The sequence below is a fragment of the Rhinolophus hipposideros genome (genome assembly GCF_964194185.1).
Source record: "Rhinolophus hipposideros genome assembly, chromosome: X".
NCBI lineage: Eukaryota > Metazoa > Chordata > Mammalia > Chiroptera > Rhinolophidae > Rhinolophus > Rhinolophus hipposideros.
Genome location: NC_138046.1, coordinates 91571162 through 91584109, shown reverse-complemented (window position 1 = coordinate 91584109; position 12948 = coordinate 91571162). Strand labels below are relative to the sequence as shown.

The window sequence follows — 12948 nt, the reverse complement described above, 5'->3', positions numbered from 1 at the left end:
TAAGATGAGTCCTAAACTCTGCCATCAGAGGACGGTGGTGTGGACATTCCAAACAGAGGGTACTATGTTTGCACAGGCTTAGAGGCTGGAAATAGAGCTTGATGTGTTCGAGAAACTGAGTGACAGCCAGCAAGGCCAGAGAACAGGGCTAGAGAAAAAGAAGTGATGACACTGGAAATGTAAACAGAGAGTAGCAACACTCGAGGCCCTGCCAGCTGCAGTAAAATATTTGGATCTTCCTGTAAGGACAACAGCAAGCCACTGAATGGTTTTTCAAGACAGTCATGACCTGATCTGATTTTCATCTTAAGGGATTTCTGGCCAGGAGAGGGCCTAAAGATCAGGAGTTACTTCTTACCGAGCATGTAGTGTCTTGGGACCATCCTCCAATCACAGTGTAGTGGTCCTTTATTCCATCCACAGTCAGGGTCAGGCCTCCATCTGTGGAGAAACTTTTCTTTCTTGGATCTCCTGCTTGGCCTAAGTGCTTCCCCCAAAGCCCCATAAACTCTCTAAAGTGTTTCCAATAGACTTTGCTAGAGTGTTGGGAGAATGGATGCTTTCATAAAAGGACACAAAATAATAAAACAAAACCTTTCCCTCATTTCTGGTGGAAATTTGTTTTCTCCTCTACTGCTTGACATTAGTCTGTGGCTTGAGCAATTGTCTTTGTTCTTTACTCTGTCTCCATTTATTTTTCAAAAGACCATGAACATGTGTACTACTATGAACAATAACAATGAACTATAAATTCTTATTAATCCCAGAAGGTTGGGAATTCTAAACAATAGAAATATATCCTCTGACTGCTTCTCTCAAAAGAATATTTTGGAAAAACAAAAGAGCTTTGTTAAAACAACAAATGAGCTTTGGGACACTTTGGGCCTAATGATGGGCTCAGGTCACCAAGCATTGACGCAATAGGTAACTTCAGGCACAAAGTTGAAGCCTTCCCTGCCACCCTCTCCTGGGCTCACTTCCTCATTTCTCAGCCCGTATCTGGACTGCATCAAGCCAAGTTTCCAATATAGCTTTTAGCCACTATTGTTTTCAGGAGCCAGAATTCTCAGCCTAAAGAGAAAGTCCCCTTTGTCCTCCATCTATGATTTAATTTATATTCTCCTGAAGGCTCCATTCACTTTGTTTTCAGGCTAAGAGAAGCCTCACAATTGTACTAGACCCTGAATTTGAATTTCCCTGTGTTTCCGCTGTTTGGAAATTTGCCTAGGTCAGCCACTCACTGGACCGTCCCAGAATTCAGCTTTACCTTAGAGAAAATATTTATTGCTCATGACTTCTTATGCTATTTTAACTACTATCATATATTTTCCCTTGATTTCTATATTCTTATAGAAATACACAGATGTGTGTGAGCATACACATACACACTCATACATACCACCTTTCGCTAATACTCAGTATACTAAGCTTCCACTATCTTTTCCAACTGGATCACATTCCTAAGGATTGCCCAGATTTTGGAGGGGTGTTCCTAGCTGCAGTTTTTCCTGCATTTCTCATTCAGATGCACCCTTGCCAGCATTCCCGATCCTTCAACACCATGATTCACAAGACAATGTGACCAACTGTCTTTCTACACGTTTGTCTCTCTGTTCTCACCTATTAACTTCTTTACTAAGAAAATGTACAAGATGTACTAAAAATGGGCAAAACTGGACTACAAAGTAATATGAAAGCAAAGAAATGGCAATTTCTAATAAAAAGTATGTAGCATTAATTAGGAAGCACTAGGGAAGGAACTGCTTTTTCTGATATTTGAACAATCTTGAGAGGAAAACAGATTATTGTGAGCAGAATGTGGCTTACCTGAATGTATTATAATCCATCTTCTTCATGAACCCAGAGTCAGCAGCCCTAAATACCTGCCTGATGTCTCCGGATTTTGGTATTTTTTCTTTCAGCTTTTCTAGGGCAAGTTCGAGTTTGCTCAGAGGAAACTGGAAGGGGAAAAAGAAAGGAAAGATATTTAAAAATGCCTGAGGCATAGGGAGCCCCATCTTTCTGGTGGCCAGGAAAAAGACTTCACACTGTGAATCTGAAGTTAGTGGGGCATGTCTTTCCATAGAGATCACCACAGAGAAGACAAAACTAAATTTGCATCTCTTCAGTTAAAGCTTTAGGACAAAGAGTAACATTAGCATAGGCCCAGATCAGAAAGAAATGAGCTTAAGGGACAGCAGACCACAGGAATCAAAAAACAATTCATGCTCCCACCACAGCAGCTTCCTCCCTGTAACCCTTACTGGTGCTGTATGCTAGGAGACCCTAATGGACAGAATGGGGATTCGAAATTGGATGAGTGAACTCCCATTTTCTCCAGATCTTTAGAGCGGACCCCTGGAAGTGTTGGCCACCTTGTGATACACCTAGCAGAGCAAGGCTGGATGTCAAAGGTACACACACACTACAATCCTCTTACATTCACTCCCCATGAACTCTCCAGTTTCTGTCTTCTACTCTGTGATTTGGTTTTTGACACTGTAAGAATATTCTTTATTCAATCAAATAAAGCATAAGGTTGTAAATAATTACAGCTAAGAGCTAAAAAATGAGAACACTACATAGGAAAATAAAAACTCTGATGCTAACTTAGTATAAAGCTCCTTTTCTTCCACCAGTGGGTTTGGCACCTACTGCAGGCCCCCCATTCCTTCCCTTTTTTGCATTTCCTTTAATCTATTTCCATGATAGGATCTCTTAGCTCTTTTCAAAAGACTCCTCAGAGTATATTAATCTTTCGCTACTTAGAATGTCCTTGTTAATGGCAGTTTTAAAATAATGCAGTTTTCACTTGGGATGCTGATACCAGGTAATGCCTTACCCTTCTTTTACCTTTTGAAAGGAGAAAAGCCCTTTATAGCTTAAAAAATATATATTTATTATTGTATGTCAACTGTTATTGAAAAGTAAATTTAAAAAATTAAAAAAAAGTGTGTGTGTGTGTGTGTGTGTGTGTGTAGTGGACCCTTGAAGAACACTGGTTTCAACTGCAGGGCTCCACTTATATGTGAATTTTTTTCAATAAATACTGTAAATGTATTTTCTCTTCCTTATGATTTTCTTAATATTTTCTTTTCTGTAGCTTATTTTATTGTAAGAATATAGTATATAATACATATAACATACAAAACGTGTTTATTGACTGTTTATGTTATCGATCGGTAAGGCTTCTGGTCAACAGTAGGCTATTAGTAGTTAAGTTCTTGGGGAGCCAAAAGTTATACTCAGATTTTTGACTGTGTAGGGGAGTCAGTGCACCTAACTGCCATGTTGTTCGAGGGTCAACTGTATTTTATATGAAGGTATAGGTTTACCCTGTGTTTGAAAATCAAGCCCTAATGTATAATAGCTTTTGCAAATTGGACAATGACTGAGCTTGCTATGGGCCACATAGAGATGAGCACTTCACACATATTATCTCATCTAATCTTCATAGCAAATCTATGAAAGAGGCACTGTTGTTACTCCCATTTCAAAGATGAGGAAGGTGAAGCTCAGGGAAGTTACATGTCTAAGGTGTCTCAAATGTGGAGTCAGGTTTCCCCGACAAGCATAATGGGCTCCAGAAATCTAATTACCCTGTTATTGAGCCTCTCACCTGACTTCAGTGCTTTTGAAGAGATATCAGTTCATGGTTTTACAATAACCTGAATTTCTAACACTGCAAATGAGAGATGGTGAGGCAGTCCTGGAGTGTCAGAGAGACTGAGCAGAGAAGAGCATTATTAGCTGACAGCGCTCAGCTGCTGTACCTTCAGGATCAGTGCAGTATTCCTACTGAGGCCACTCTCCTCAGACTGCTCTGAACAATGATAGCAGGGCAGGAGCACGAGGACTGGGCCATTCTGCCTGACATGGGACTTCTCTTATGGGCAGTCTTTGCTCTGGGCTCCCCATCAGCCTGGCCGCGACTTTCTCAGAGCTATGCTGTATCTGAGGCTCTTCATCCCCCATCTTCCTTCCTTCCTTCTCCTTTCTCAGGGGTCAAACCTGCATCTCTTGTCTCCCCACCTACTCCTGCTCCCTCTGCCTTTATCCTTTATATGCGTTTCTTCCAATACATTTGTTACACGTCTAATTCTGTCTTGGCATCTGCTTCAGAGGACCCAAACTGACACAGATGATGTGGTATACACAGAGACCGATCTTAGCAACTTACCCCTGAACATTTTATATATAAATAAAACAGAACTGGTTCTCGTTCTCTCTCTCTCTCTCTCTGCATATAAATATTATTTCCTACAGGCAGATTTTTAAAACAGTTTCTAGATAGATTTTTCAATATTAGGCAATGACTCTCAAATAGACATGTTTGTATACCAAACTGGTCCACACTTAAAATCAAGATTTTATCAATATGTTTTTTTCATTGAACAGCATTGCCGTAATAGTACTTTTAGTAACACTACCCATCTGCCATCTTATTTCAAATGAAAAAACTCTTTGAGTTCACTGTTGCCAATTTGTCTTTGAATTCTTATTTAGGCCTCAGGTGGCTCCTGTTATGGGAAGTTGCAACCCCAGCAACTATTGGGTTCCCTTGGGGTTTCTGTTTGTTCAGGTCTTGGCCTTCCCGGTAGGCCTGTGCCAATTAACTGGGACAGCACAGTGTGTGGCACCAGAGTTTCTTCCTTTCCTACAGTTGCTGAATTTCTTTCTGAAAACATTGTTGGTGTCAGCAGAAAACCAGGAAACTTGATTCAACTCTGGGCCTGCCTCCTGCCTGTGCCTGGCATTCGTGATGCTGGGCAGCGAAGGACCCAGTGTGTAAACAGAGTAGACCGGGACCTGGCCTCTGTGAAAGGACTTGTGGCCAAGTTTCACGGATCCATTATTCATGCCCACATGTGTGAATGCACAATGTAAAACGGGTAGCAAGATGAAGAAGAAAAGGCCTAGAGAAAGAAAAACACAGACTGCAGAGTGCTGAGAGGCAAGTCAAGAATTATACAAAGTAAGCTCACCTTATCTGAATTCTTCTCCATGAATTTTAAGGTGTACTCATCAGCACTGAGCAAAAGAAACACGTAGCCATTCATATTCACTTTGGCTCCAATATACAGCTCCTCGACCTTGATATATTCTGATAGTTCACTTTTAAAGACTTCTTCTCCAGGCCTCTCAACACGCATTCTTTTCAAGAACTTCCGCAGACCTGAAACTAGTATAAAATAATATTGAACGTCAATGATAATTTTAAAAAATATATAGTCACAGGATATAAAGTACAGCATAGGGAATATAGTCAATGTTATTATAAAAGCTATGTACGGTGTCAGACGGGTAGTAGATTTGCTGGGGTTATCACTTTGTGAGGGGTATAAATGTCTAGTCATGATGTTGTTTTTGTACACCTGAAACTAATAAAAAAAGAACTTCCCACCAGAATTCCCTATAGAAAAAAAGTTAATGAGTAGCCTTTATTCTTGAAAGAACCATACAACTTGCCTTTAGAGTTACTTCATTCTCAAAAACAGAACATACAACTTAGCTGTGAACCCATATTGCCTATTATTCTCAGAATGAAGGGAAGAATGAGACAATGGGTGAAGAAATGAAACTTCCTAGGTGAGTGTGCAAAGAGAAAAGTGGTATGGCATTCCAGCCTTTTCTTTCCTCTCTCTAGTCCCTTCCCAATCCAAACACTTGAATAAACACTTATCATGCCCAGCTACATGCCCAGCAGCATGTAGGGAACTGCGACATCAGGAATATACTCATCTCTAGAGCGTGTCTGAACAGTACCAGGTAGAAAATTCCTCACTTGAGTTTATTTCTACCCATGTGTGCCAGATGATGTCTTACACTTATTCTGACATGCAGATTAAGTGTAAGATGCCCCACCTCTGGAAAGGAGCTTACTTAATTATTGGAGGCTAACAATGGGAGTCCCTTTAACTCTCTTTTCTACAGTTAAAATATCTTTGCTTCTCTTAGCAATGCCTCATATTTCTTGCTTTCCAGAATTCTCAGCATTTCATCGGCAGTCTTCTGGGCATTACTTGGTTTTTGACCTCTTGGAAAACAGTGAGCAGAGTTGAACATGGGGACTCCAGTAATCTTCTGATAGTGAACTGAAATCTTCAGACCTATGACTATAACCTGAGACCAGATGAGTTTGTGGGGTCAGCTTCATCACACTCCTCCTACCATATTCAGAAACCATAGGTGGTGGCAAGATTAGGCTTTGGAGCCAAATAGAGTTGGAGTCCACCCTGCCTCCGTCATTTGCTCAGTGATCTTTACAAGTTATTTAATCTCTCTGTACCTCTCTGAATTCTCATTTGTAAAATGAGGATAAAATTTGTGGGGGCTATGAAAATGTACCTCTCAGATCACCCACTGTGGGGAATATAGGTGATGTAAGGCCCCAGCTGATATATTCTGAAATCTATCCTCAGGTTTGTGCCAAGGTCATGCTTCCCACAGGCTGCCGCCAACAAATGACTAAGCAAGGCAGGGATACTGAGACAGGTCCATTTCTGCAATATGGGGGCTCCTCCAACTACTGACTTTGGCTCTAGGACTCCCGGCAGGCCTTAATGAAACTTTCTTAGAATTTCACTGCAGTCTAAGACCTCCCCCTTTCTTTCTTCCTTCTGTCCTTCACAGGAGTCAGACATGCACTGCAGTCTGAGGCCTCTCCTGGCATTTTCTGGCTCCTTCCACATTTTCCCTCACCAGCATCTCCCCTAATAAATCTCTTGCACATTTAATCCCATCCTGGGGTTTGCCTCTTAGAGAACGTGGATTAACAAAAACTTAACCTAGTAAAGTTCTTGTAAGGATAATAGTAGGTACTCAATCATGGCTGCTATTATTACTAGCAAGCCTGTAGTTGACTACCAGCACTCTTACTGTTTTACATATGCTGCAACCAGCTTGGCTATATCTTCCCAATTCTAGACATAGAGTTGATTTTTCGACCTTTAAGAGCATGACTTGATATTCATCCCTATTTGTTTCATATTTTAAGATTTGATCCATTACTCAAATCACTCTGGAGCCTGATTTAATTATACGAATTATTCATTATTCATTGGTGTGCTGAGTGACTCATACCAGCTCGTAAGGGCTGACCAATTTTCAGGGAATTTCCAAGCTAGTGGTTAAACTGTTGGTTGCTTGCAATTGGAATTGGCCATGACTGGGGTATTTACACCACAGAAATTGGCAAATGGTAAAAATTAGGGCCTTTAAAATTTTTTTTCAGAGAGCCAATTAACCAGAACACCACTGATTATTCTTCCCAAACATGTGTCTTCAGCACAGACAAGTTTTAAACATGTTGGGACAAAGAACACAGCCCTGCAGCTCCATAATCTGGTAAATCAAAATCAATGGCTCTCCTCAGCAAGGGCCATGGTGTCATCACACTGTCCAGGGCACTCCATGGGCATGGGTGCTGGAAACTTGGCAACAGCCTTAACAGACAGAACAGCCAAAGGAAGATGGACTCTGAAGATTAAATTTGTTAATCTGGGATTCTTGTCATTTAGTTAAGCAAAAATTTTATAAGCAGTACTATCAAGAATAAAGATTCCCTCTTGTCTTGCTGGCTATGAGTGCAACTGGCAATAGACAGCCCATGATTTTCAAGCCCTTGGATTCCACAGAGGTGCCTCTGAGGCCACAGAGGAAGGAGGGATAATGTCCAAAAGGAGGCATCCCAAGTCTCCCAGACCTGAGCCAACCAAAACTGTCCCACTTTTTGCATTTTATATCTGGGTTCCCATTTAGACATCTTTGTAAACTAAACTTTAGTGGTTAAAAAACTGAAAGCCACTATCTTAGGTCATCTAGGCTATAAAATCAGATCATACTAATTTTCAAAAAGAAGAGATAGTTAATTGTTCTGAGGAAATTGCTATGAGAGGTATGTCTCTTATCCGAATTCTTCTCTGTGGTTTCAAACACTGAAATTGTGTCATCACTGAGAAAATATGAAATAATAAACAGCCTGCCCATGTTGGCATATTGGTTTGTGATTAGTTTTGCTAAGAACCGGAGTACACTGCTTTCATTGCCATACCTAGATGGAAGAGAAATGAGGGTTACAGCATTATACAAGTAATCTTCTACACATTATGTATATAAAATAAAACTTGCAAAAGGTGTGCTATGGATTTATTTTTAATTTAGATATAATTGACATATAACATTATATTAGTTTTAGATGTACAAGATAATGATTCGATATATGTATATTGTGCAATATATATATATTGTGCAATTATCATATAGTGCAATTATCACTACAATAAGTCTCGTTAACATCTGTCACCATAGTAACAAAATTGTTTTCTTGTGATGAGAACTTTTAAGATCTACTCTTAGCGACTTTCCAATATGCAATACAGTATTGTTAACTATAGTCACCATGCTGTACATTACATCCCCATGACTTACTTATAACTTACTTATAACCATATAGATTGAAACTGGAAGTTTGTACCTCTTAACCCCCTTCACCCATTTCACCCATCTCCCCATCCTCCAGGTGTGCTATGCTTTTTAAGATAGTAGGATAAACTCTCTGAAGTTGAAAAGGCTCAACTATCTTCTTACTAAGGCTTTATATCTATATGTAGATGAATTTTCTTGATGTATTAAAATATCACTTATTCTTTAGATGTCCAGGGTAACACATTGGGAAAATGCATCCAAAATAAATGTCATAAACACACTATTCAAACAAGCTCCATTAAATGGTTGTTCCTTACTCACAAAGCTAATCAACAATCACAACAATCATGTCAGCAGAAAGAATAGCACCTAGCCCTCATTGCCCAAGCATGAGCATGCCAGCAGATGTGTTCCACAGGTACTTGGAGCCACCTTTCCACTTTCTCATGCCCATTTATTTTCTTCTAGCCCCACGTCCTCTCCTTCCTGAGTCATTCCGCCAGTTCTCCAGTATCCTCCGACTCCCTTCAAGGAAACAATCAGCTTTTCCCTTTCAAATGCTATATTAAATATTATTTCACTTATCATCTATATTGTAAGTAGCCATTGTAAGTCTGTTTTCCAAGGGCTAAGACTGCATCTTACTAACCATTATCTAATATAACATTTTTTACATTTTAAGTACTCAATAAATGTTTGTAGAAAGTTGTTATAAGAGCCATATAGATTGAAATTTGCATTTAGAAATCTATGCATGAATAGAATAATCTAGTAGACTGAAGATGGGATCAAAGTCTAGAATCCAAAGTTCCCAAAGCTGATGACCTCGTCACTGAAGAAATTAATTTATGGTCTGTCAGCAGAAGCATGTTGGTGGATATCAGCTGGTGAAATGTGAGCTACGTAACAAATCCTAAACCCTTGCAGAGGTCTTTGATAATCAAAATCAGTACCCCAAGGTGGCATAGAGTAAAATAAACCATGTACTTTGTCACTTCCCTGTCACAACTCTAAGAAGTAAGCTTTCAAATTCTCCTATGCTAAAATTCATTCTTTCCTTGTGGTCACAGTGATTTAATAAAAAAAAAACAGAAAAGCAAAAACAAAGAACATTTCTGATTTGCAGAGGCATAAAGTGTTTTTCTCTGCCCCTTTCTCAGATTGTCCAAGGGAGCAGGACTGAAAAAGCATGGTGCCAAGATTCCCAGTTTGAAGCCTCATGTGAGATGAAAAGTAGCAATTTATAATTGTAGCCCCAGGGCAGTCTGGGCAGAATAACCAGATCTCCGTGGCTGTTTTCTGAGTTCCTATTTTCCCAGGCTTTAGACAGACCTCATATGGTACAGGGTTGCAGCTATACCTTGTCAGCCATCTTCTCTGGTATATAATTGGATTTACAAGTAACAAAAAAATTTGGTAACCCTCTCTCATGAAACATCCGTAACTTTTACAGATGCCTGTAATATGCCTGTGATACAGAAATATCACTGAAACAACTGAATGAGGTCAAATGTCAGGGCAAATGAATGCTCCTATAAATTTAGCTTCTTAGAACTTACATAAATTTATAAGTGTGTATGTTAAGTGTGGATTTCTCGTGTTTAATATGCCATTTTTCACCTAATTCTAGTGTTGTGGAGAGCTCATCAATCAGGAACATAATCTGTTAAAACAAAATCTTTAGACCAGCAGTTCACAAACTTTATTGTGTATAAAAGTCACCTGGGGAGCTTGTTAAATATCCAGAATACAGAGTCCCACCCCCAGAGATATGGATTCACTAGTTAGCTTACATCTCCAGAAACCTGCATTTTCAATAAGCTCCCCCAAGAGATTCTAATGAAGTGGTCCCCAGCGCAAACTCTGAAAAACACTGCAAGTATCTTCAGATATTTCCTTGACTATTAAGCTAATTTATCAAACTTCTCTAAATATTCTTTATCACAATACTCCCAGTACTCTAAAAACTTTGGCATTTTCCCTGCTTCCTGTTATACCACCTATTCTGCTCAATCTGGCTTTCCAGGCCATTGAGAATCAAGGTTCAAACACACACACACACACACACACATACACAGCTATTTATCATGACTACCCATAACTTACTCTTCTACTCAAGTCACACAAGCCACTTCACTTACTCTTCCATTTTGTGCTCACTTCTGTTTGCAGGCCTTTCACTTGGTATCATCCCCACACCCAGGGCATACCTTCATCCTTTCCTGTGCCTGCCCAGGGTCCTGTCCACCCATTTGGGCCCAATCAGTAGAGCTCTCCTTGACCATGGCTGCCCTCCCAGCTGACCACCAACTCATACCTCCTGCACAGACCATAATTTGTGGCACACTATTTAGTACTGTATAGACTTGTATTCTTGGCTGTTTTTTTTTTAATGTGTTCATTCCCACTGTCTGAAAACAAGTGATAAATTCCTAGGTCCAACAGCTATGTCTTAACTTTTTCTACACATAGCCCGGAGTTATCCATAATCACTGTCTTGAATTCTCCTATTCTCTCTTAAATCCACTTCCATCAGGTTTGCTTTACCTAAACTGCTCTTGTCAAGGTCCACAATGATCCCCACAATGTCAATGCCAGTGGTTCATTTTTGTGTCTAACTTGACCAAGCAACAGCAATTGGTACAAATGATCATTCCTTCTTCTGTGACACTCTTGCTTCACTTGGATTCCAGAATCATGCATTCTCTTGGTTTTGCTCCTACCTCGTTTGCTAATTGTCATTCTCTTTTGCTGGTTCCTCCTCTTTTCCTCAACCTCTTAATTTGGGGTGTCCCGGGGATAACAAGAAATAATTTGGTATCCACTTCTCTGTGTATATTCACTCCTTTGGTGATCTCTTCTAGTCTCAAGGCTTTAAATACCATCTACACATTGATGACTTCCAAATTTTTAACTCTAGTGTAGACCTCTCTCCCAAACTCCAAAATCATATATCCAACTGACTACTCAGTATCTCCAGTTGCTATCTAACAGACATCTCAAACTTATTCCAAAACTGAACTTCTGCTCTTGCCCTGAACCTACTCTACATACATGCAGTCTTTCCCATCTCAGTAGATGGCAAAACCTTGAGATTCATCCTTTACTCCTTTCTTCTTTCACACTTCATACCCAATCTCTCAGAAAATCCTATCGGTTTGTCCTTCAAAATATTTCCAGTATCTGCTATTTCTCATCACTTTCATGGCACCCACCCAGATCTAAGCCATCATAACTTTTCTGTTGGACTACTGTAGTAACCTCTTAGCTGATCTTTACTTCCACCATTGCCCTTCTACAGTCTACTCAGAACAAGGCATCTGGAGTGATTATTTTAATATGTAAATCAGATCAAGTTACTCCTCTGTTCAGATCTCTTAATGGCTCCCCTTATCCAAGTGAAAAGAATCCTTATAATGGTCTACAAGGCCCTATGTTACCTGATCCCCACATTACCTCTCTTAATCTCTCTACTCTGCCCTTTACTCATCTGTTCTAATGGTGTCAGCCTCCTGGCTGTTCCTTGCAAACCCCAAGCCTACTCCTTGCTCAGGCCCTTTACACCAACTGTCCTTCTGCCTAAACATGTTTCCTCTCCTCAGTAAGGTCAATCCAGACCACACTATTAAAACTTGAAACAGCGGGTGCCTCTCAACCCCACACTCCCAGTTCCTCTTTATTCTTTACATAGCAACTTACTACCTTCATTTTTCCATGGTACTTAATACCTTCCATATATTACAGAATGTACTTATGTATTACTTTTATTGTTTATTTTCTGCCTCCCCAGTTAGAATGTAAGTTCTATGAGGGTAGGGCTTTGTGTCCGCTTTGTTCACTGATATGTCTCAAGCCCTTAGATCAGTATTTGATACATAGCAGTACTCACTAAACATCTGTTAACAAAGAAAATGAATGACTCACCCAGGGCTACATACCTATCAAAACCCTCAAAAACAGATAAAGCTATAGTCTTATGGTTGGGAGAGATGGGAAGGCTTATTTTTATTGTGGGGAAAATTTTTTAAAGAGGAAAAAAATGACTGATGGAGTCAGCACATAGACAGTATCTGAAACAAGTCAGAGATTAAGACTAAACCAAGAATTTTGGATGTTGTATGGTTATGAATAATAGCACAAGTCTGGGATAATAGCCTTCCTAGTAGGAAGTCCACCTGTCTCTTCTATCCATCATTAAGACTAAAAGGGTGAATGTTTATTCTATGTACTCACTTATTCATTCCTTCCTTCTCTAACTGGACAAATATTTATTGAGCCCCAAGTATATAGCAAGCACTATTCTAACTCTGAGGAAAGCAATGAAGCTAGTCACTGCTCTCAAGGAGGGAGACCACAATGACATACACAAGTAATTGCCATACACTGTGATACATACAGGTTCTGTGGCAAGAAAAGTGAACTCCAAAAGTCAGACTTCCCTGGATTCAAATTCTAGTTCAACTAAATATCAGCTATGTGAGTTTGCGAAAGCTGTATAGTCTCTCTAAGCTTCATTTTCCT

At 39.8% G+C, this 12948-nt stretch overlaps 1 protein-coding gene across 1 annotated transcript in view; it reads right to left on the bottom strand.

Annotated features, from left to right (window-relative positions):
• EFHC2 (EF-hand domain containing 2) overlaps positions 1–12948 on the bottom strand; it is a gene marked incomplete at its 5' end in the record, with an annotated part of 271873 nt that overhangs the window by 116297 nt on the left and 142628 nt on the right. Inside the window, 4 exon segments of the mRNA XM_081043040.1 lie at positions 359–441; positions 1828–1958; positions 4986–5182; positions 7845–8053. Of these exon segments, the coding sequence (XP_080899166.1) occupies positions 359–441; positions 1828–1958; positions 4986–5182; positions 7845–8053 (620 nt within the window).